General features: G+C 45.7%; 1 protein-coding gene across 2 annotated transcripts in view; it reads left to right on the forward strand.

The window, feature by feature from the left end:
- Ube3c (ubiquitin protein ligase E3C) overlaps positions 1-24,869 on the forward strand; it is a 90,674-nt gene that overhangs the window by 26,440 nt on the left and 39,365 nt on the right. The window contains exons 7-13 of one of the 2 annotated variants that reach the window (XM_042671581.1): positions 4,063-4,216; positions 4,779-4,996; positions 6,030-6,181; positions 7,654-7,841; positions 14,449-14,535; positions 16,154-16,311; positions 16,415-16,647. In XM_042671581.1, the coding sequence (XP_042527515.1) occupies positions 4,063-4,216; positions 4,779-4,996; positions 6,030-6,181; positions 7,654-7,841; positions 14,449-14,535; positions 16,154-16,311; positions 16,415-16,647 (1,190 nt within the window). The remainder of the gene's footprint in view (positions 1-4,062; positions 4,217-4,778; positions 4,997-6,029; positions 6,182-7,653; positions 7,842-14,448; positions 14,536-16,153; positions 16,312-16,414; positions 16,648-24,869) is intronic. The other variant, XM_042671582.1, reaches the window with a different exon arrangement.

Below are 24,869 nucleotides of genomic sequence, written 5' to 3' on the forward strand. Positions count from 1 at the left end.
GCAGAATGCTACTCTCCACTGAGTCTTAAAAACAATCAAAGCACACCACTGACAAAGAAAAATAAAGACTCTGGGCTGGGAAGGTGGCTCAGTGGTAGAGTGCTTGCCTTGCATGCCTGAGGCCCTGGGTTCAATTCCCCAGCACCACATAAGCAAAAAGAAAAAAAGCCGAAAGTGGCGCTGTGGCTCAAGTGGTAGAGCGCTAGCCTTGAGCTGAAGAGCTGAGGGACAGCGCCCAGGCCCAGAGTTCAGGCCCCACGATCGGACCCCCCCCCCAAAAAAAAAAAAAAAGAAAAAAAAGAAAAATAAAGAATCATAGCACACAACGTGAAATAACAATATGAACTATAATAAGGGATTTTCAAGCATTTTTATTTTCAGACATACTTCAAAAAACACATAGTTTTTAAAAAGTTATCTTCCTAATACAGTACTTGTTTCTAAAAGCAAACAGGAAAAGTAAATTTCTCATCAGATGGTTAATCTTAATGTTGTTATACACAAGACACCAATTCAAACAAGGAGTCACTTGTAGCCACGTGGTTAGATTTATTAAAATCCAAGCCAAAGTGACAATTCTTAGTTTCAGTTAGTCTAGGACTAAACAAAAAATTTCTTAGGCTTTTATCAGTAACTTAGGACATTCTAGGTTTCTAGGTATCCAAAGCTCCTGGCGTGACTCATCTATATTCTTTCTTTTCTTCATGCTTAGGGCCTGGAGTTCTCCTCCTGGAGCTTTTTCCCTCAAGGCCAGCGCTCCACCCCTGGAACCGTAGCTCCACTTCCTCTTTATAGTAAACAAGATAGTTAAAGGCTTAAGGACTTTTCTTGCTTGTGCTGACTTTGAACCATGATCCTCAGATCTCAGTCTCCTGAGTAACTAGAGTTGTAGGTTTGAGCCAACAGTGCTTGGCTACATTTTCTTTCTTTTTATCTAAGAACAGGACTTGAACTTTAAGTTTTGGGGTTTTGTTGTGAGCCCTGGCTGGCCTAAAGCAGTTCTGTGAAAGTCGTTCTATTAATGTAGCCCTGGGCTTCAGTGGTTGAGTAATAGCTCAAGTGCATGGCTTTGTAGGATTATTATCAAAATACTCCAGGCTCGGGGCGCCAGTGGCTCACGCCTGTCATCCTAGCTACTCAGGAGGCTGAGATCTGAGGATTGCGGTTCAAAGCTGGCCCAGGCAGGAAAGTCTGTGAGACATTTATCTCCAGTAAACCACTAGAAAACCAGAAGTGCCACTGTGGCTCAAGTGGTAGGTCGCTAGCCTTTAGCTGAAACACTGAGGGACAGCACCCAGGCCCAGAGTTCAAGCCCCATGACCGACAAAAAATAATAATAATAATCCTGGATTGTGCTGTCTAGAGAGTCTGGATGTCATTCTTACTGTTATATCAAACTGAGCAAATATTCCTAAGAGAAATGTGATTTGGGTCGTGGGTTTGCTATATATCCAAAAATCCCACCAGATGTTTAGGGAAGTTTACTTCCCTCCGCCCACCCTTTGTCCAGTCCTGGGCACTGTCCTTGAGCTCTTCTGCTCAAGGCTAGCACTCAGCCACTTCCAACTTTTTGTTCATATGGTACTGAGGATTGGAACCCAGGGCTTTGTGCATGCTAGGCAAGCCCTCCACCACTAGCCACCTTCCCAGCTACTGGTCACTTTTTTTTTTTTAAATATATTTTTTTATTGTGAAAATACTGTTCAGAGGGGTTACAATTACATGGACAAGATAAGGAGTACATTTCTTATCAAGCATTGTAGCCTTCTCCTTTGTTTCCCCTTCCCATCCCTTCCCATCCTCCCCCCATCCCCCCACCAAAGTTGTAAAGTTCGTTTTTTGACATAATGACTTGTACATCTCATTGTTGCAATGGGTCCCCTGTATCCCTGTTTTAACAATTTGTTTTTTCCCTTCCCCTCCACATATACCAACATCAAATACAGTGAAAGCAGGGGTTATACCATGTTACAAAGCAACAAAGACATAATCTTATAAATATGTTAGAAACAATCACATGAAAAATCTCTCTCTTTTTTTGTCAGTTGTGGGGCTTGAGCTCTAGGCCTGGGAGCTGTCCCTGAGCAATTCAGCCCAAGGCTCATGCTCTACCACTTGAGCCATAGCGCCACTTCTAGTTTTCTGGTGGTTTGCTTTTTTTTTTTTAATTGTGGTTAAGTGATTACATAATTTCCCAAATTTCACAGTATTGTGGGATAGTGATGCTCATTTAAAGTCACAAACTCATTCTAACTTTCCTGGAGCAAATTGTCTATCACAGTTTATAACATATAACAGCGTACACATATACATCATACATGTGATCAGCAGCATGGGGTTATTTAGTAGTGGTTCGACCAGATGAGTGGAAGTTCTTTGTTTCTTAAGTCCTGTTAGTTTTGTCATATCACCTAATATTTTGGATTTAACATCCACTTATCAGGGAGACCATGTACCGTTTGTCTCTTTGCTCTTGGCTTACCTCGCTCAACATGATTCCTTCTAGCTCCATCCATTTCCCTGCAAATGCCATTATTTTGTCATTTCTAAAGGCTGCATAATATTCCATTGTGTATAGGTACCACAATTTTTGGATCCATTCATCTGTGGTGGGGCATCTGGGTTGTTTCCATATCCTAGCTATTGTTAACAGTGCTGCAATAAACATGGAGGTGCACGTGTCCTTGTATATTGGTTCCTGTTGTTCAGGGTAGATGCCTAGAAGTGGCATGACTGGGTTGTAAGGGAGGTCAATCTTTAGCTTTCTGAGGACCCTCCAGACTGCTTTCCACGGGTCACTTTTAAATCAGTAATTTCCATAACACCCAGGATGTGGTTTCCACATGTTGTTCCCTCTGATGACAGACCACACTCAGAACAAGACATGAGACTTCATCCATTGTGTGGGGACACAGGGCTGGCGGTGGCCACTGGGCAGGGCGAAGACTTGTGAGGCGAGAGCTGAGTGTGTGAGGGATGTCAGAGTGTGGACCCAGGAGCTCAGTGTGATGCTCAAGAAGCTCTTGGCACGGATTGAGCTTGGTGCCTAGAGAGGTTCAGGGCACCGTGTGTGGGCCTCATGCTTGTTCAGTTACTAGCTGGAATAGACACTTGCTCCCTGGCTTGTGAGGTTCAGGGCAGTGTGTGGCCCTCATGCTGTTCAGTTACTAGCTGGAATAGACACTTGCTCACTGGGTGTGATAGAAGGAATTACTGTACGGGGGTATGTGTACCCATGTGGGCTCAGGTGCACACACACCAGTCCTGAGGTTTGAACTTGACCTGGCCACTGTCCCTGAGCTCTGTTACTCAAACCACCTGGGCTACAATTCACCTCTGGCTTTTTTTACTGGTTAATTGGAGAGCAAAGTCTCACGAGCTTTTCTTGCTTGGCTAGCTTTGAATAACAATTCTCAGAGCTCTGCCCAAGTAGCTAGGATTATAGACATGGGTATCCAGCTGATAATGATCTTTTTGAAAGATTCTGGCGGTTGGGAAGGTGGCTCAGTGGTAGAGTGCTTGCCTTGCATGCATGAGGCCCTGGGTTCCATTCCTCAGCACCACATAAGCAGAAAAAGCCAGAAGTAGCCCTGTAGCTCACGTGGTAGGGCGCTAGCCTTGAGCTGAAGAGCTGAGGGACAGAATTCAGGCCCCGTGACTGGTTTATGTGTCACTAGTTCTTTCTTTCTTTTTTTTTTTTTTTTGGTCGGTCATGGGGCTGGAACCCTGGGCCTGGGTACTGTCCTTCAGCTCAAGGCAAGCACTCTACCACTTGAGCCTCAGCGCCACTTCCGGTTTTTATTATACTTTCCTACCCTGGCTGGCTTTGAACTGCGATCCTCAAATCTCAGCCTCCTGAGTAGCTAGGATGGCAGGCGTGGGCTGCCAACGCCTGGCAGATCCTTAGTTTTTAGCATCCAGCTTTCCTTAGAGAAGAACCCACCCAAAGTTGGACCTAAAGAAGATTGTAAAAAAACTTAAATTGACTGGGGAGGATAGGCTTGTTTAAAAGAGTAAGAAAAAGCTGTAAAAACTTAAAAGGCATTTTCTTCTTCCTTTTAGGATATTATAGGTCTCTCTACTTGTTAATTAACAGCAAGCTTCCATCAAGTGTTGAATATTCTGATTTATCTCGAGTTCCTATCGCAAAAACATTGCTGGAGAATGTCCTCAAACCACTGCACTTTACGTACAACTCCTGTCCAGAAGGCACGAGGTGGGTGAGGGGGGACTGGCCAGCCTCAGATTTGCACCTCATTAGGTGGCTTCTTCATAGGAAAATCTGAATTTGTAATTCTAATGACGTGCTTTTATTATTTTTTGTTGATTGTCAAGATCCACCAATTTGGTATAACTGTCTTCTAGAAAAAGATAAAACTGAGATTTAATCATCAGACTAAATTGAGAGCACATTAAACTTGTTTCTAGTTGCTATAGTATATGTTAAATGGCAAAACCTTTAATTTATGGATGTAGATGATCTACTTAGAAGCATTGGGGGGGAGGCGGGGGACGGTGGAATGCAGTCCTGGGGTTTGAACTCAGGGCCTAAACACTGTCCCTGAGCTTCTTTTGCTGAAGGCTAGCCCTCTACTACTTGAGCCACAGCGCTCTTCCAGCTTTTTCTGAGTAGTTAATTGGAGAAAAGAGTCTGGTGGAGCTTTCTTGCCCCAGCTGTCTGCACCCTGAGCCTCCTGAGCAGCTGGGATGACAGGCGTGAGCCACCAGTGCCCCGCTGCATGATATGTTTTAATTCTTTTTTAACCTTTGTTTTCCAGGCAGCAAGTTTTCTCCGCCTTCACGGAAGAGTTTCTGACAGCACCTTTCACAGATCAGATTTTCCATTTTGTCATTCCGGCGTTAGCAGATGTACACACTGTTTTCCCCTATGAGCCCTTTCTGAGTGCACTGTTACTGGAGAGTAGATATTCAAAAAGGAGCAGTGGCGCACCATGGCTTTTCTATTTTGTCTTAACAGTTGGCGAAAATTATTTGGGTACGAACCTCAAGATAGAATTTGTCTATACTCCTACATAGGTAGCCTGAGCAGAGGAGCCCAGAGGAGGCCTGACGTGGCTGGTGGGCTGCGGGGTGCCTGTGGGAGGGTGTCTTTGCTGAAGGTCTGATTTGGGAGGCTGCAGGCAAGCAGCGAGGAAGGCTGCCAAAGGCCCAGGTTTTAGGATACAGTGAGCAAGCTAGCAGATTGAAACGGAGTCCTCTTCTGATGCAACGGGATATGTGCAGTGTGCCTCTTCCATAGTTTCCTCTTCCTGGAGGCTGTTTTAGCATGTGCAGACGTGAGCTCTAGGGGCAGCCAGGTTGTTTGCCTACTCTGCACTACCACCTCTGACCAGGGCGGTTTTTTCCCACTTGCAGCAGTTCAGCAGTGGGTACCACTGCGTGTCTTTGCTTAGTGCTTAGACTGGCTTTCTGGGAAGGGTCAGATCTCACAAGGCGTGAGACTTAGGTGCTGGCTGCATAGATTGTTACCTGTGCTTATCTGACCCAAGTACCAAACGTTGGAGTTCACACAGCCTCTGTGTTGGGCTCTGTGGTTCACCACGGTGATTCACAGAAACACTTAGGTTTACCGGTTTGTTCCGGAGGCCGTGGCTCCTGCAGCCAGGTGTGAGATGCCTCGGGATTCAGGGAGAGCCTGGGGCCCACGCACCTCTCTGGTGCTCAGCCACTCAGGGCCTTTGGGGCTTCTTTTCCTCCCTTCCTCAAAGACTGCAGAGTGTGCTCAAAGTTGAAGCCTGCTCGTCCTGGACGTTTTTGGGTAGCAGCCAGTCACCTCTAGCAAGAACCCTGGTGGGCATGTCAAGAATAGTCTTGAGACCCCTGCTTTCAGGATGTTCTAAGGCTTAGAGGTATTCCAGGCGAAGACCAAGTGCAGCGCGGAACACCACGGTCACACTGACAGGCAGTGTCCTCTGCTCACACGTGTGAACAGATAAAGAACATGAGACCTGGCTTCCACCTCTAAGGTAGCCTCTCCCTAACTGTGTCCTGCTGGTTGTCTCCCAAAGGGGTGCTCTCGGAAGACGGCCTGCTGGTGTACCTGCGTGTTCTCCAGACCTTCCTCTCCCAGCTCCCCGCCTCACCCACTGGTGCCAGCCACCGGGACTCGTCCAGCGACTCTGAGGATGAACAGGAGGAGGCGGACCACCGCACCAGCCCTGTAAGCAGAGATGCAGAGGCGGCCTGTCCATGCTCCGTCCTGGCTTGGCCAGGCCCCGAGCCCCTGCCGCACACCCCGTCCTCCTCTCTGCAGTGGACTGTATTCTTCTGCACCTTTCTTGACACTGTAGTATGAATGTGGAGATGCCTAGCTTTGTTTTTTATGTAGAATTGGGTCATACTGCATACTGATTTCATTATAATGAAATTATTAGCCCAGACAATTAAGTGCCTTCTTAACCTAGCCTGTTGAAATGAGTAATTGCTACTTTTTTTCCCTCCCTTTTCCTTCCTCTTCCTCCCTTTTCCTTTCCCTCCCTCCCCTTTCCCTTTCCCTCCCTCTTCTTTCCCTTTCCCTCCCTCCCTCCCTCCCCCTCCCTCTCTCTTTGATGGTGCTATAGTTTACACTGCATCTCACATGAAGCAAGTGCTCTACCACTTAAGCCAGACCCTAGTCCTTTTTTTCTGTCAATATTTTTCAGATAGGCCTGGGGCCAGCCTTGGACCACAATGCTCCCACCTATGTCTCCTGCATAGCTGGGATTACAGGTATGACCCACCACACTTAGCTTTTTGTGAGATGAGAGGGGCCTCACTGACTTTTTTTGGGGGGCCATCCTCAATCTCTGACCTTGCGGATGGCTACCTCCTTGGTAGCTGGATTACAGGCTTCCCCCGCAGTTTCTTCTACTTTTACAGAAGCTGAAGGTTAAAATTTACTTCGAAATACATCCTCAAATTATCCTTAAGTACACCTCCCTTTTTTCTGTTTTTTCTCTGCAGTGCTGGGATTGAACCCACGGCCTTGCACATGTTTGGCAGGTGCTTCTGCTCAGCTCCTCATTTCTTAATGTTATGAGTTTACTGCATACCTCAAGGAATTTAAAGAGCCCTTGCAGTTATGTACACATCAATTTATGTGTTTTGCTAAAGAGATACTGTTGTTGACCTTTTTCAATTATTTGGAATGACTTGAGGCATGGTTATCAGAGGTTGCTAACTGTCAGGGGTCTTTTTGTGTGCGCACCTGTGTGCGCTGGTACTGGAGTTTGAACTCCGTGTCTGCACTGGCTTGGCTTTTTCGTTCAAGGCTGTCATCCTTCTTGAGCTTCACTTCTGGTCTTTTGGTGGTTAAGTAGAGATAGGAGTCTCTTGGATTTGTCCGCCTAGGCTAGCTTCAAACTGGAATCCTCAGATCTCAGCCTCCTGAGTAGCTAGAATTACAGAAGTGATCAATAGTCCTTTCCATTGAGGTGAAAGGGTGGGTTGTACTGGGCAGCCGTGCACACGGCTTTCTTTGCAGCTTGATGGGCACCTGGGAGGGCACCTGGTGGACGTGTTAGGACAGGCTCTGCTGGAGCTGCTGGGATGTGAATAACCCTTACGTAAGCCCTGTAGTAGCCATGCTTGTTGAGTACAGGAGGATTGTAATAGAGCACTGTTTGCTCAGACTAGTTTTCTGGTGTGTTTTAGGAGGACGGCAGGGTCTCGACCCCATACATAACTGAGGAGTGTCTGAAGAAGCTGGACACAAAGCAGCAGACCAACACCCTGTTGAACCTAGTGTGGAGGGACTCGGCCAGTGAGGAAGTCTTCACCAGGATGGCCTCCATCTGCCACACGCTGATGGTGCAGCACCGCATGGTGGTGCCCAAAGTCAGGCAGGTCTCCTCCCTCTCCACGGCACAGACAGCACGGGCTCTTCCCCGCTCTGCACCGCACACTGAGAGTCTGAGATTGATGTACTTCATTTGTTATCTTTGAGAAGAACGCTTTTCTGGACCGCTAATGCTGTTAGAGTCAACGTGTTAGCAAATGAAGTTCATTTCCTTTTCCGTGATACCTTGCGTATGAGCGTGTAAGATACTACTACGCCCTTTTTAACAATCGGCATGCGTTGGGTACACAGGAAAGGGGGGATTTCATGGTGACAATCTCCACAGTGTCTGCAAAGGATTCCTCGAGTCTTGTCGTTTTCAAAATAGAGGTCTTTCACTTCCTTGGTTAAATTCATGCCTACGGACCTCATTGTTTTTGAGACCATTGTGAACGGAATTGTTTTCCGGATTTCATTCTCAGCCTGTTCGTTATGGGTGTATAGAAAAGCTAATGATACCCTGCTGTAAGTTTGTTTTTTTGTTTTTGTTTTTTTTTTTGCTGTCTATTTGTCTATCTATTGTTGGTCATGGGGCTTGAGCTCAATGCCTGGGCATTTCCCCTGAGCTCCTTGGCTGAAGGCTAGCACTCTACCTCTTTGAATCACAGCACCACTTTTGGTTTTCTGGTGTTTAATTGGAGATAAGAGTCTCACAGACTTTCCTGTCTGGGCTGGCTTTGAACTTTATTTATTTTTTTGGTCATGGGGCTTGAACTCTGGGCCTGGGCACTGTTCCTGAGCTCTTCAGCTCAAGGCAAGCGCTCTATTACTTGAGCCACAGCGTCACTTCTGGTTTTCTGGTGGTTACTTGGAGATAAGAGTCTCACAGACGTTCCTGCCTAGTCTGCCAGGCTGGCTTTGAACCGTGATTCTCAGATCTCAGTCTTCCTGAGTAGCCAGGATTATAAACATGAGCAACTGGCATCTGGCTTGCAATTTTATTATTATTATTATATTTTTAGTTGTTATGGGAAGTACATAAGCCAGGTAATTAGTACATTTCTTGGACAATGTCAGCCCTTTCTTTGCTCTCTTTCTCTTTCTATATATATTTGCTTCATTTCTTTAGGTATTTATCGTATGTAGAAGCGTCTGTTGAGTGTACGATTTATTTATAATCCGCAGATAAGGATAATTTGGCCTTTTCTTTCCTGTTTGAACCCCCTTATTTCTCTTGAGTGCCGCGGCTGGGATTCTAGCATGTTGAAGAGCGGGGGGGAGGCTGTTGTTGACTATATATGTAGCCTATATTAATTTTCGGGTGAATTCCCCCTATTCCTAGTTTCTTTAAGAGCTTTTCACATAAAAGGTTCTGAATTTTGCCCTCGGCCTTTTATGCTATCCATTGCAGTGCTCTTACATTTTTGTTGTGCAGCAGAATGGGACGTTGTACTTCATATGCAGTCTTGGATCCAGCCACCCATGTGTGGAAAGTAACTCTAGTTGGCAGTTTTTTTTCCCTAATCCTGGGGCTTGAACTCAAGGCCTGGGTGCTGTCCCTGAGCCTCTTTGTACTCAAGGTTAGTGCTCTATCACTTGAGCCACAGCGCCAGTTGTGGCTTTTTCTGTTTCTGTGGTACTGAGGAATCAAACCCAGGACTTCATGCATGCTAGGCAAGCGCTCTACCACTGAGCCACATTCCTAGCCCTTAGTTGGCAAATTTTTGTTTTTGAAAACTTTGAAATAAACTTCTCCTTGGGATGAAACAAGAAAATGTGCTAGCTTTCCAGTATGGCAGATTTGGGATTAGATCATTATGACAATGATCCTGAACTATTTTCTTTCCTTCTGTTTGGAGTATACTGCAGTGGTTTCTTGAACATTTAATAGGAAAACATTTAATTAAACACTGTGTGAACCATAAAATAGGAATTCTGGAACAAGGGCCTGGTGGTACAGAGTCAGACTGCACATGGTTGATGGGTCCTGCAGTTTCACGTGGACTGGAAGAGTAAGGAATGCACTACCAGCTGACGCTGCCTTGTAAACACAGTGTCCCCAGCTGCTCCGGGCCCCTGGGTGGTTGTTGCTCATGAGTGTGTGGTGGTGGCTGCTGGTAGCCCCATTTGGCTGCCAGCTCTCCATAGGCAGATGTGAGACAGCTGGCTGTGAGGCCTAGGCTCTGCAGCTGAGCCCGGATGTGTGATGCCTGCTTTCTGGCTGTGTGCACTGTGCCGAGGGTGGAGATTGCCGGACAGAAATGCACCAGTGCCCTGGCTGAGGGTTTACTGATGAGTGATTCCTAAAGGTGCTTAAAAGATAAAGGATTCTCCATGTAGCTCTATTTTTATGAGTATGGCTCCTGTATCCACCAAAAGAACTACTGGAGGGACTTTATGATTTAAATAGGTTTGAAAGTGGAGAGTGGTTTTCACAGCTTTTAAGACATTATGTAGAGTGTTGTTGTATTCTTACCTCAGTTTCTTTTCTTGTCTTTTCTTTTTTTTTTTTTTTTAGTCCGGTCGTGGGGCCTGAACTCTGGGCCTGGGCGCTATCCCTCAGCTCTTCAGCTCAAGGCTAGCGCTCTACCACTTGAGCCACAGCGCCACTTCCTGCTTTTTTCTTTTTGCTTATGTGGTGCTGAGGAATCAAACCCAGGAACTCAGGGTTGCAAGGCAAGCGCTCTACCACTGAGCCACCTTCCCAGCCCCCTCAGTTTATTTTCAAGCTGGTAAATTGTGTTAACTCTGCCAAGATTCATTCCTGAAATGCTCAGCCATTCCCTTTTTTATGTTCACATTTTTGGCTCTTCAGTTTTAATTTCTGTTTAGCATTGATTGTCAGAAGTTACCTAGTTTGGTGTTTTTTTTAAGGCAAGGGTAAAGGAGGTGTGTGGGAAGCTCCTGTGGATATGGTAGGTGTGGGGAGCAGTCTTTTCACCGTGCCTTTCCTGTGATGTTTGGATTAAGGAAATGAACTATTTATTTATTTTTGTCAGTCATGGGGCTTGAACTCTGGGCCTGGGCTCTGTTCCTCAGCTCTTGAGCTCAAGGCTAGTGCTCTTACCACTTGAGCCACAGCACCATTTCTGGTTTTCTGAGTGGTTTATTGGACATAAAAGTCTCATGGTCTTTCCTGCCCGGGCTGGCTTTGAACTGAGATCCTCAGATCTCAGCCTCCTGAGTAGCTATGATTATAGGCGTGAGCCACTGGCACCTGGTTGTTGTTTTTTTGTTTTTTGTTTTTTTTATTGTGAACATACTGTACAGAGGGGTTACAATTACATGGGCAACTGGCACCTGGTTTAATGAACAAAAATTTTAAGTTGTCACTTTTTTTTCCTCTCTTTTTTTTGGGGGGGGGGGGGGAGGGGGTCCAATCCTGGGGCCTGAACTCTGGGCCTGGGCGCTGTCCCTCAGCTCTTCAGCTCAAGGCTAGCGCTCTACCACTTGAGCCCCAGCACCACTTCTGGCTTTTTTCTTTTTGCTTATGTGGTGCTGAGGAATCAAACCCAGGGCCTCATGCATGCAAGGCAAGCGCTCTACCACTGAGCCACCTTCCCAGCCCTCTGTTTTTTTTTTTTTTTGGTTGGCCGTGGGGCCTGAACTCTGGGCCTGGGCGCTGTCCCTCAGCTCTTCAGCTCAAGGCTAGCGCTCTACCACTGAGCCACCTTCCCAGCCCTCTGTTTTTTGTTTTTTGGTCGGTCGTGGGGCCTGAACTCTGGGCCTGGGCGCTGTCCCTCAGCTCTTCAGCTCAAGGCTAGCGCTCTACCACTGAGCCACCTTCCCAGCCCTCTGTTTTTTGTTTTTTGGTCGGTCGTGGGGCCTGAACTCTGGGCCTGGGCGCTGTCCCTCAGCTCTTCAGCTCAAGGCAAGCGCTCTACCACTGAGCCACCTTCCCAGCCCTCTGTTTTTTTTTTTTGGTTGGTCGTGGGGCCTGAACTCTGGGCCTGGGCACTGTCCCTCAGCTCTTCAGCTCAAGGCTAGCGCACTACCACTTGAGCCCCAGCACCACTTCTGGCTTTTTTCTTTTTGCTTATGTGGTGCTGAGGAATCAAACCCAGGGCCTCATGCATGCAAGGCAAGCGCTCTACCACTGAGCCACCTTCCCAGCCCTCTCTGTTTTTTTTTTTTTTTGGTTGGTCGTGGGGCCTGAACTCTGGGCCTGGGCGCTGTCCCTCAGCTCTTCAGCTCAAGGCAAGCGCTCTACCACTGAGCCACCTTCCCAGCCCTCTGTTTTTTGTTTTTTGGTCGGTCGTGGGGCCTGAACTCTGGGCCTGGGCGCTGTCCCTCAGCTCTTCAGCTCAAGGCCAGCGCTCTACCACTGAGCCGCCTTCCCAGCCCTCTGTTTTTTGTTTTTTTGGTCGGTCATGGGTCTGAACTCTGGACCTGGGCGCTGTCCCTCAGCTCTTCAGCTCAAGGCCAGCGCCCTACCACTTTCAGCTTTTTCTGTGTATGTGGTGCTGAGGAATCGAACCCAGGGGTTCAGCACTCTACCACTGAGTCACCTTCTCAGCCCTGCTTTTTTTTTTTTTAAGTTGTCACTTTTTCTTACTTTTGGACTTGGAGATCTAGATTTGGCCTTTATGTTTTTCTTAGGTTAGGGGTATGTTTAGTGTGCTTGCCTGGCATGTGAGAGGCCTGAGTTCCATCCCCAGCCACACACCGTTGTACTATTTCTTCAGAAAAATGTGCTCACTATTTGAGCACATAAGCCCTAATCCGTTCCATTATAAACCAAGGCGTCAGTGCCATCCCTCTCTTGGGAGGTCTGGAGCTAAGGAGGCTCCCAGGTCATCTGCCTCGTGTCGTGTGCTATTGAATGGAGCCTGGCTGCAGTTGTGTGGTGCTTCGATAAGCTGCCCAGGCTGGCTTTGAACTGTGATCCTCAGATCTCAGCCTCCTGAGTCGCTAGGATGACCGATGTGAGCCACTGGTGCCTGGCTCCGGCTAGAATTTTTTCATGAAAAATGTATGGATTCTTTCCCCGGGGATTCAGATTGAATATAGGGCCTAGGGTATGCTAGGCTAGCACACTACTTGCAGAGGTGCTCTTACCCCATATCTTCTCTTACTCTATTTGCCTGTGGATGCTGGATATAGTTCTCAGCAAATAAAAACACACAAAAGCAAGGAAAAAAGGTGTGTTGGGTTTTTTTTATTTGTTTGTTTGAGGCAGAGCACCACAGTGGTCCGAGTCTGGCCTTAAACTCCCAATCCTCCTACCCCAGCCTCCTGAGCACTGGGATTATATGCATAAATCACCATGTCTAGTTTTAGAAAAACACTTATAGATACCGATACATAAACTTAGTTTCTATTAGTTAAGCATTTTAATATCTCAGGTATGTATTATTTTCTAATACAGCACCAGTTTCAACAGTACACATTTTTTTTCTATTTAGTAAGGATTCTTGCCCATGCACAAAAGTGAGACTCAGTGGGAAAAAGCATAAAGAGCTGACGGAGGTTAAACACAAGTCTCTGAGTCAACATTTGGTACCTTCGCCTCAACCTCCGAAGTATTGCAGATTTATTACAATGGCTGTCACGAGCACACCCCGTGACCAAGTGGGGTCATTACCACTCGAATTCCCAAGGGAAAGGGGGTGCCTGTCAGAATCAGCCTGGGAGCTCTGGATGGTACTGAGGAGAGCTTGGATCAAGCCCTCAAGTGTGCTGCCTTGCACAGATACGTGCTCTACACCCGCACTTCCTTCCTGCGGGGGCCCGGAAGACCTCTCCTCTGCTGCTCCCTGCTTTCACTCTCTTATATGAAAACCAAATTTCAGCTATTTTTCAGCTTTTTGTCCTTACTGGCCTCAAACCACAGTCCAGCCAGCAGCTGGGAACATAGGTGTATGTGCCACATGGGACCTGTGTGTGTGTGTGTGTGTGTGTGTGTGTGTGTGTGTGTGTGTGTAGCCAGCAGCTGGGAACATAGGTGTATGTGCCACATGGGACCTGTGTGTGTGTGTGTGTTACTGTCTTGCTAACATTTTTACCCAGATCTCAAACTATAACCCTCCTGTTTCCTGAATAGCTGAGAATGTAGGCAATGTTTTTTTTATATTTTGACTTTTTTTTTTTTTTGGGGTCGTGGGTCTTGAACTCTGAGCCTGGGCACTGTCCCTGTGCTCTTCAGCTCAAGGTGAGTGCTTAACCACTTGAGCCACAGTACCACTTCTGGTTTTCTAGTGGCTTTTTGGAGATAAGAATCTCATGGACCTTTCCTGCCTGGGCTGGCTTTGAACCGCGATCCTCAGATCTCAGCCTCCTGAGTAGCTAGGATGACAGGTGTGAGCCACTGGCGCCCTGCTTATTTTGACATTTTTGTGTTTAAGGGAACTGACATAAAATGCGTCTTGAGGATCTTAGATGTTGAGTGTTGTTGCTTGCCTCAAAAGTGTTACTTTTGAGTAGTGTTTTGATACGATATGCTGCCAGGAGAGAGCATGCTCAGCTTGTGGGGAAAAGCACCAGCACACCCTGTGTGGAGCGGTCTCAGAGCCTCCAGCATCTGTTGAAGGCTGTACTACACGTGCTCTTTGTAATACAAGTGACACTGTTTTAAGAGTGTGTGTTGTCTTCACGGCATTCGTTGTTGTGTTGGTTTTAAGACGTGTGTTAAATGGCCACTGGCTTACCTGTGTGTCCCCGTTTCTTTCCAGGCTCCTCTACAGCTTAGCCTTCAATGCCAGGTTTCTGAGGCACCTTTGGTTTCTCATCTCTTCCATGACAACGCAGATGATCACAGGGTATGTGTCACGCCGATTCCACGTTGAGCCAAGTGTATGGAAAGTCGCAACTAATGTAAAACCTTCTATGGAGTTTTTTAAGTACTACATAGGCTTATTGTGACATGTTAGAATAATTGTTTCCCTGTTGGCCAAAGAAATTACTGCCTCATTTTGCAGTTAACTTGTATGCACACATAATTAAGAGTATGAACTTTATCTGAAAGGAAATGGGCTTTTTAAATCCTGGTCATTTGGTTTGGGTTTGGGGGACAGGATCTCACTACTGTGTGGCCAGGCTGGCCTCACAGTTGCTGTTGGGCTTCAGCCCCCGAGCACTGGGGTTCTAGCTGCATCTCACCGTGCCTGGGAAAGCTTAATGATGGATGGGACTGTTCTTTTATGGATAGGATGACTGCCATGATTCTATTTAATCTCAGTGAAACTTAAGTAAGTGAAGGGAGCTTTTAACAAGTACCGCGGAAGCTGGTGAAACTCAGAAAGGTTGGGTCATTTTCCTTGAATCAGTACCGAGCGGCAGAGCAGAGATAGAGACAACTAGACTGCCGTCGCCTCTACAAAAGGAGAAAAGGTTTGGTCTTGAGTGTGTTCCATCACACTCTGGGTTTTGTTGTCCTTTACTGCCTCCTGTGGATGCCTGCCTTGGTTTTATGATCAGCACGTTTACTTGAGGTAAAGAGGTTGGTGATGGTTAGGGCAGGAAGTCACTGTTTACCCCAGCTTAGCAACAGAGGTGCTGCTGAGCCTCCTGACCATCGCTCATCTGTGCATGGCATTCGTCTGCGGAGAGGAGATGGAGGCATGAGGTGTGAAAGAAAGATGATGCTGTTGATTGCATTAAATTAATAACACTGCTTTGTGAGGAGATACGAATTTGGAAAACATTTCTTCAAAGGCAGTTGGAAATTTGAGTTCTGTCTAGTTTGTTAAACTCCTTCCAGAAACTTGAACAATGTATTAATTCCTAATATATGTTGCATTACACGATCATTGGGAATAAGTTTAAGATGAAATGTGGCATTTTCTGAAAGTGACAAATTTTATTCGGAGCTTCTTTAGCTGGGGGTGTGCTCCTGGTCGTCCTCGAGGCGGGGCACACAGGGCAAGCCCTGTCTGCGGTCCCACTGATTGTAAGTGACACAGCCAGCTTCCCTGGGTTTTAATGAATCATTCACGTTTCAGTAGATGCTGGGTTTTATTTCCCATAACTAGCTTGGACTGTTTGCAGCAGGACACTGGAGTCCTTGTTGATCGCAGGAGAGTGGCTACACAGTCCTCCATACGTTTCTGGCCCATCTCCCCAGTTCCACTTTCTGTTGTTAAGGTTGAAATGATTACTTTGCGTTCACCTCGTGCAGTTAAGGAACACAAATAGTAAGCAGGTTGGTTAGTTACCCATCTTTTCAGAGAGCTAGAATGCGTTGACTTGTTTTTTGTGTGCTGATGCGAGGGCTTGAACCTGGGGCGTTGTGGTCTTGCTTAGCTTTTTCATTCATAACTGGCAGAGTTGTTTTATTTTCACTAAAAATTTCTGGCATTGTTTCTTTTATCACTTCCCAAACTAAAACTGATCTTATTAAAATAACCCTTTGTGTTTTTTCTTGTTTCCCTCCTCAAGGTCCATGGTGCCGTTGCTGCAGGTGATCTCCAGGGGCTCCCCCATGTCTTTCGAAGATTCTGGGCGGATCATCCCCCTCTTTTACCTCTTCAGCTCCCTGTTCAGCCACTCGCTGATTTCTATCCATGACAATGAGTTCTTCGGTGACCCCATCGAAGGTGAGACCTAGGCGGTCATTTGCTGCTGCCCACGGGGCCTGTGGGTTTCCATAGATGGCGGGAAGTTGTACATCTTTTCACTCCAGCTTTTTCGCGTCTCCAGCTGTAGGCCAGAGACGGTCATCCATGATGCCTTTCTCTCTGGAGGAGCTTGTCCTGCTGTCCCGCTGTCTGCGCGACGCCTGTCTGGGCATCATCAAGCTGGCCTATCCTGAGACGAAGCCCGAGGTGCGTGAGGAGTACCTGGTGGCCTTTCAGAGCGTCGGGGTGAGCACCAGCTCTGAGATGCAGCAGTGCATACAGAGGGAGCAGAAGCGCTGGGTCCAGCTCTTCAAGGTAAGCAGGTGTGGTTGGGGCAGGGGTGCTGACTTGTTTGGGCTTGATTCATTTTTCTCTTTTTTAGAATTGTTATTATAAAGGTGATATACAGAGGGGTTTCAGTTACATTTGATTCATTTCATGTGAATCAATAAGGTTTGAGCCAGGCTCCAGTGGCTCATAGCTGTAACCTTAGCTACTAAGAAGGCTAAGATCAGGGAAGATTCAAAGCCAGCCCAGACAAAGAGGCTGTGAAATTCCTATCTCTAACCAGTGAAAAGTCCAAAGTGGAGGTGTGGCTCAAGTGGCAGAGAGTCAGCCCTTACTAGAAAAATCCAAGCAAAAACATGAGGCCCTGAGGTCAAGTACTAGTACCAGCATAAAAGGTTAACAAACAAAAAAGTCAAAGCAAGATTGCAAGGCCCTGAGTTCAAGGTCCAGTGTGTATAGATTCATTTCAGACATTGTTTTTAAGTTGTAAAACTTTTCAGAAAAGCGTCTTTGTTTTCGCATTCCCTGTTTTTATTGTTGGTGTGAAGGTGCTGCACAGAGGGAGGGGTCAGTTCCACCTCCTGACCGGAGGTGACCGAGCCGCCCCTTCGCTTTCCTCCAGCTTTCCCCGCCTGTCATCCTTGCTACTCAGGAGGCTGAGATCTGAGGATCGCGGTTCAAAGCCAGCCCAAGCAGGAAAGTCTGTGAGACTCTTATCTCCAATAAACCACTCAGAAAACCGGAAGTGGCGCTGAGGCTCAAGTGGTAGAGTGCTAGTAGGCTTGAGCTGAAGAGCTGAGGGACAGCACCCAGGCTCAGAGTTCAAGCTCCATGACCAACTTAGTTTGTTTTCCATGGAGTGTATACTGAGTACCATGCCTGCATTGCATTGTTCAGAATTGTTTGGTTTTAAAAGCCCTGTTTTTAACTTTTTTTTATGTATCCTTTATAAATTGCCCCAACCACTTTCTGTAAAGTATTGTAGGTGAAGCATAAATAATTTTCTTTTAAATAAGTGTGTGTGTGTGTGTGTGTGTGTGTGTGTGTGTGCACGCGCACGTGCATGCGCGCACACGCACCAGTCCCGGAGCTTGAAGTCAGGGCACTGTCCTTTAGCCTTTTTACTAAAGGCTGGTGCTCCAGTCCTTGAGCCACAGCCCCACTTTGGCTTTTTGATAGTTACTGTAATTGGAGAGAAGTTTCACTGACTTTATGTGCAGAGTGGCTTTAAACTGGGATCCTCAGATGAGACTTCTGAGTAAGTAGGATTATGAGCATGAGCTACCAGTGCCCAGCAAGTATACATTAACTATTTGGTGGCCGGTGGGGGTCATTGTGACAGTTGTACACATGTATTCCAATCAGTCTTTCTCCTAGAAGTCTCTCTCCCTTCCTCTACCCCTTCCTAAAACTGTTCCAGTAGATTTCATTGTTCTGTTTCCATCCATGGAAACAGTCTACCTCACTCATGTTTAATATTTTTCACTAAAAATTACATTACAGATTTTTTGAACCCTTTAAAAAGCAGATTAACAAAGGTAGGATGGTAATTTTTTAATAATAGGTTGTATATAAATTATTCTAAATTTGTTTATTTTTGGCCATGCAGAGAGAGGTTAAGAGTAACCATGGCAGTAAAATGCCACTGAGAATATAACTATTGAGGTTTGGAGAGAGAGAGAAGGAAAAGGGTGCTTGACTTCCCATGAAAACATATCTAGTCAGCTAAAATTGCTCATTAGCGGAGTGGGAGCAGGAGAAATGCATTTTCCAAATTGAATGCTAGATTTACAGTCCGTTTAGCACCGTGACCTTGCGCACACTGATGTTGAGTGCAAGTCATCAGCTGTCCCTTCAGGTCTTTTATCACTGCTTTTGTCAAGCTATCTATTTAATTGAAAGAAGCTAATTGAATGAAAATGATCAACTAAGCTTGTATTAATATTGCTAATGGAACTTTCTTCTTGGCCATGTTTGGAAAAAGATGTCAAGCCAGACTTTAGGAAAGGCCCATTAATGCTTGCACTTAACCTGATGGGCTAATTAAGGAATGCTTATTCATTCTACAAGTCCACCAGAGTCTCTCTCCAGCCCATTCTGCCTGATTTTACAACACATTTCACTTAGGAGCATGAGCATTAGCAGCAGTGAAAGTAACTGATAATGTTTTGATTGTGTGAATACAGGACTAATGCACCATTGAATTCATAATTTGTGCAGATTAATGTAATACATGTTTGCACAATTTATTTTAATTACCTATCTTTGTAATCCTAAGTAAACTTTAAAGTCATATGTTGAGTCCTTAGTATTTGCTTTCTTCAAGATTGACAATTGTGCAGTTTTTCTAAGTTAAAAATACACTATCAAGCCCATTGCTGGTGGCTCACACCTGTCATCCTAGCTACACAGGAAGCTGAGATCTGAGGAACGTGGTTAGAAGCCTGCCCAGGTTGGAAAGGTTGTGAGACTCTTAATCTCCAATAAACTACTCAGAAAAAGCTAGAAGTGGAGCTGTGAATAAAAGTCACATAGCCTTGAGTAACAGAAGCACAGGGACAGCACCCAGGCCCTGAGTTCAAGTCCCAGGACCAGCACACAAAAATAAAAGAAAAAGAAGCCATCACACCTATTAAGACCTGATTATGAGCCAGGCACCAGTGGCTCACGCCTGTAATCCTAGCTACTCAGGAGGCTGAGATCTGAGGATCAGGGTTCAAAGCCATCCTGGGCAAGGAAAGTCTGTGAGACTCTTATCTCCAATAAACCACTAGAAAACTGGAAGTGGCACTGGGGCTTAAGTGGTAGAGCTGTAGTTTTGAACTAAAGAGCTGAGGGACAACGCCCAGGCCCAGGACTTGACAGCAACAACAACAAAAAAGACTTGATTATGAGCTGGAGCCTGTGGCTCACACGTGTAATCCTACCTTCTCAGGAGGCTGAGATCCAAGGATTATGGTTCAAATCCAGTGCCCAAGCCTAAGTTCAAACCATCATAACTAGGGGGGGGGGGGGGACGGGACTGAGAGCGGGGAGAGAGGGGGCAGGGCAGATGACTTGATTATGGGAACATGTTTTCTTTTTGTAATGAATTAAATTCTGAGGTTTATGCTAGCAATGCTTCCTCATAAATATATGCTAACAGACTGCAGAGTTGTCTTTAAGCCCCCTAGAGTTGCATAATTTTCTGTGACAGGCTTGTTTGTCTTTAGGACATTAAAAATATCTGCATTGGTAATACTGCATAAGGTAATTTCCATACTGGTCCAGTTTTGTTTTGCTTACATGTGAAATGAAAATTCTGTGGTGCTAAGAGGAGTGAGACACCTCTAACCCCAGCATTGGGAATGCTGAGACAAGGCCAGTTTGAGCTACGTAGCATTCCTGCTTCAAAAAATGAAAAGAAGGGGAGTAGCCCTTGTATAGTAAGCTGCTTTCATGTGTGCCGGGGTGACTCACTGCACTATTAATCAATGAAGGCGTTAAGAATTAGGTAAAATGGCCGGGCGCTGGTGGCTCACGCCTTTAATCCTAGCTACTCAGGAGGCTGAGATCTGAGGATCGCAGTTCAAAGCCAGCCTGGGCAGGAAAGACCATGAGACTCCTATCTCCAATAAACCACCAGAAAACCGGAAGTGGCTGTAGCTCAAGTGGTAGAGCGCTGGCCTTGAGCTGAAGAGCTGAGGGACAGCGCCCAGGCCCAGAGTTCAGGCCCCACGACCAACCAAAAAAAAAAAAAAAGAATTAGGTAAAATGGGGGCTGGGAAGTTGGCTCCGTGGTAGAGCACTTGCCTTGCATGCATGAGGCCCTGGGTTCGATTCCTCAGCACCACATAAGCAGAAAAGGCCGGAAGTGGTGCAGGGCTCAAGTGGTAGAGCTCTAGCCTTGAGCTGAAGAGCTGAGGGACAGTGTCCAGGCCCAGAGTTCAGGCACCACAACTGACCAAAAAAAAAAAAAAAAAGAATTAGGTAACACACACATACACACACAGCTAGACCCCAATAATTCGAAGCCAGCCAAGACAGCAAAGTCCATAAGAACCTCAACTTCAACTCCACTTAGCCACCACAAAAGCTGTACATAGAGCTGGGCTTAAGGGGCCTAGCTGCTAGCCTAGCTAGCCTTGAGCAAAAAAGCTCAGGGACAATGCTCAGGCCTCGAGTTCAAGCCCCAGGACCAGCACAAAACACAACACACACCATATTACACCTTTTTTTTTTGTGGTCTTAGGGATTGAACCTTGGTCCTTGTGCATGTCAAGCAAATGCTGTGCCACTCAGCCACATCTCCAGCTCTGACAGTCTATTCATTTTGTTTAAGATTGATTGGTTTAGGTTTGAAATCATATTTTGTATAAAGACCTTTGAACTTAAAATAGACCTTTTTAAAGGATTCCTGTGGTTTGAGACATAACCCCATCCCAAACTATTTTATACATACCATTGAGTTGAATCCTAGAAATAATAAAAACCAAAGCATAATTGAGGATGAGCTGTTAGCAGAATTTCCTTTAAGAAAAAACATGATGTTTATTTGGGAAATGCTACTGGCTTACTCCATAGTGGCCCCTTGTAAGAGTGCTCCTTCATCCACCCAGACAGTGTTGTATTGCTTCTTCTGTCCCAAGATGGTGGAAACCCATGTGGTCCCTATTTATGGAGGAGGACAGCCATATCCCTCCTCTAGGAACTGCAAAATAAAATTATTTATTTTTTGTTGTTGTTGTGGGGCTTGAACTCAGGCCTGGGTGCTGTCCCTCAGCTCTTCAGCTCAAGGCTAGCACTCTACCACTTGAGCTACAGCGCCACTTCCAGTTTTCTAGTGGTTTATTGGAAATAGAGTCTCACGGACTTTCCTTGTCCAGGCTGGCTTTGAACCGTGATCCTCAGATCTCAGCCACCTCCTGAGTAGCTAGGATTACAGGTGTGAGCCACCGGCACCTGGCCAAAATAAAATTTATGAGCAGCTTTGTATATTACAGTGCCAAGTGTGAGTTGAAGCAATCAAGATAGAACCGACCAAAAAAGGTGAAAGCATTTTGCCAGTGGTTTCCTGCCTCCAGTTGACTTTGACAGAGTTGCAGGTGATGAGGCCTGACTCCTTCAGTACCGACTACTTTCATTTTCAGTCAGCGGTGGCTCTGCTGAACTCATTTGTGAGAGGCTCTGTTGGCTGGTCATAGAACATAGAATTGTAAGTGGATGGAGTCATCTTTCTTTGTCACCGTAGGAATTGAGGTCAGTTTCTGAGTCCTTCATGGACACGGCTAAAACAGTTTATGCATTTATCAAGTTTATAAACTCTCCCTGAAATGTAATTTGTATCTATAATTGCTTTTGCTCTGTGAGGCGACGGCAAGTCCTGCTTTGAGATGTCTTTGTATACAGGCCCAGATTTAGTAGGAGCTAGCTCACAGGCATGTGCTCTCTTGCCTGCCTGTCCAGTCACCACAGTGCGAGAACTCTCCTATGCCATTCTTCCTTTCTTTAGGGTTGATTTGTATTTTTCTTGTGAGGAGGGAAAACAAACCCTTGCTGGGTGCCGTTACCATGCCTATAATCCCAGTACTCGGGGTTCAGGACCCTTGGCAAGACCCAGTTTTGACACAAGGACAGGGTGTTGCACAGTGTTGGATACCTGCCATGTGTGAGACCCCAGCTTCTGCCCCTGACACTACTAAGGGAAGACTTCAACCTTAAAACCAGGAGGTGCAAAGCACTGTACCCGTGTTTCACTCAGCCTTTCCTGGGTTGGGCTTTTTGCTTGTCTGTTTGCCTGGATGTCTTTTGGTTGTTTCTTGTTTTGTTTTTTTTTAATGGGGTTTTGTTTTGTTTTTGGCAGAGGTGAGTATCCTTTCTTTTATAATTATTAAGATATGATAAACTGGGAGCCAGTAGCTCATGCCTGTAATCCTACCTACTCGGGAGGCTAATGTGAAGATCTCAATTGAACCCTGAGCAGAAAAGTTCATGAAACTCTTAACCTCCAATTAATCACAGAAAAAAACAGGAGTGACACTGTGGCTCAATTTGGTAGAGTGCTAGCCCTGAGCAAAAGGAGCTTAGGGACAGTGCTTAGGCCCTGAGTTCAAGACTCATGACCAGGAAAAAAAAATGGAAATAGGGGCTCATGGACTTTTCCTGCCCAGGCTGGCTCCAGACCATGTCTTCAGACATCAGCCTCCTGAATAGCTCAAATTACTGGTGTGAACCTCCAGTACAAGACTAAAAGTCAAATGTTTAAAAGCATTCTCCCAGCCGGGCGCCGGCGGCTCATGCCTCCCATCCTAGCTACTCAGGAGGCTGAGATCTGAGGATCACAGTTCAAAGCCAGCCCGGGCAGGAAAGTCCCTGAGACTCTTATCTCCAATAAACCACTAGAAAACTAGAAGTGCCACTGTGGCTCAAGCAGTAGAGCGCACGCCTTGAGCTGAAGAGCAGAGGGACAGCACCCAAGCCCAGAGTTCAAGCCCCATGACCGACAAAAAGTATTCTTCCCTCATGTACTTATCACATTCCCTACCTTAAAGACCCATGAATGACCCAGGTGTGTGTGTGTATGTGTGTTTATTACTTGTTTAGTACCAGTCCTGGAGTGAGCACTATCCCTGAGCACTGTCCCTGGGCTTTTTTGCTCGAGTGCTCTACTACTTTGTATCGACTTTTAAGTTACTGTGAAATTAAACATTGAAAAGCTTCAATACTTGCGTATTTTGATATCATATCTATAAGCTTTCCATATAATTTCAGATAAATATCAAATCTTGAATTCTAGAAAACCATAACTTTAAAAAAATATAAGTAGGCTTGGGAATTCATGACTTGCCTAGCATGCGTATGTGACCCTGGGTTCGATTCCTGGTACCACATAAACAGAAAAGAAAGAAAGAAAATTAATACAGCGAAAAAGAAAAAAAAAGCCGGGTGCCTTTTCACTTGCTTGCGTGATTTCCTACTGGTTCTTGTTTTCATGGTTATCATGTGAAGCATAATTATGTGTTTTTAGTTTTGCAATTTATATGAAGTTCCAGCTTATCTGACCAGACTCCATATTTTCATTTGCTAAATAAACAGGACAAGCCTATCTCCTAAACTTGGGGTTTAACCAACTTTCTTCCTTCCAAAGGCCATTAATAGCACATTGTGTTAGTGGTACTGCTTATGTTCTATGAAAAGTACTAGTTTTATTGAATTTCAGCTGTGCTTTGCATTTGCCTTGGTGGGACCAGACCAGATTACTTCACAGGCTTTGTAAGACCTGTGGGGAAGATACTTTCCCCCTTTGCCCTAAACCAATTCCAAGTAGTTTTGTTTTGCTTTGAAATGTCAAAGACCATACTTTAGAATTCAACTCAGGTGCTTTGTGTACAACTAAGATGCTTTAGCATTTTTCTTCATTATGTAAAGGAAAACACAAAATTTAATAATGAAAGTTTGACTGGGTTCATTTTGTGAAGTGAAAAGTAAACATGTTTATTTTTCTCAGATTCACTTTCAGTGTCAAAACTTAGTAGTAGAATACCTGCCTAGCAAGCTCAAGGTCCAAGTTCAAATACTAGTACTACCAAAAAAAACAAAACTTACCCACACTACAAATATATGAAAATGGAATGTCTGTGTAGATAAGCTTTAAAAATTATATATACTAGCCAGGCACTGGTGACTCACGCCTGTAATCGCAGCTACTCAGGAGGCTGACATCTGAGCATTGTGGTTCAAAGCCAGCCAAGATAGGAAAGTTCTTGAGACTCTTATCTCCAATAAACTACCAGAAAACTGGAAGTGGCGCTGTGGCTCAAGTGGTAGAGCGCTTGCCTTGAGCTGAAGAGCTGAGGGACAGCACCCAGGCCCAGAGTTCAGGCCCCATGACCGACAAGGAAAAAAAAAAGATTATGAGAACATTGGATGCCCGTGGCTGCCACCTGTCATCCTAGCTACTCAGGAGGCTGAGATCTGAGGATCACGGTTCAAAGGCAGCCCGGGCAGGAAAGGCTGTGAGACTCTTACTTCCAATTAACCACCGGAAAACTGGAAGTGGTGCTGTGGCTCAAGTGGTAGAGCACTAGCTTAAGCTGGAGGGCTGAGGGACAGTGCCCAGGCCCAAGTTCAAGCCCCACAACTGACCAACAAAAAAAAAAAAAAGATTATGAGAACATGAACAGCTGAAATCATAATTTTAAACTGGTGAGTGGATGGCTAGTTCTGAATATAGATACTAACTTTATCTTTGGTAAATTTTATCAAAGCTG

Source organism: Dipodomys spectabilis, unplaced genomic scaffold (assembly GCF_019054845.1).
Source record: "Dipodomys spectabilis isolate Male_0828 unplaced genomic scaffold, ASM1905484v1 ptg000646l, whole genome shotgun sequence".
Taxonomy (NCBI): domain Eukaryota; kingdom Metazoa; phylum Chordata; class Mammalia; order Rodentia; family Heteromyidae; genus Dipodomys; species Dipodomys spectabilis.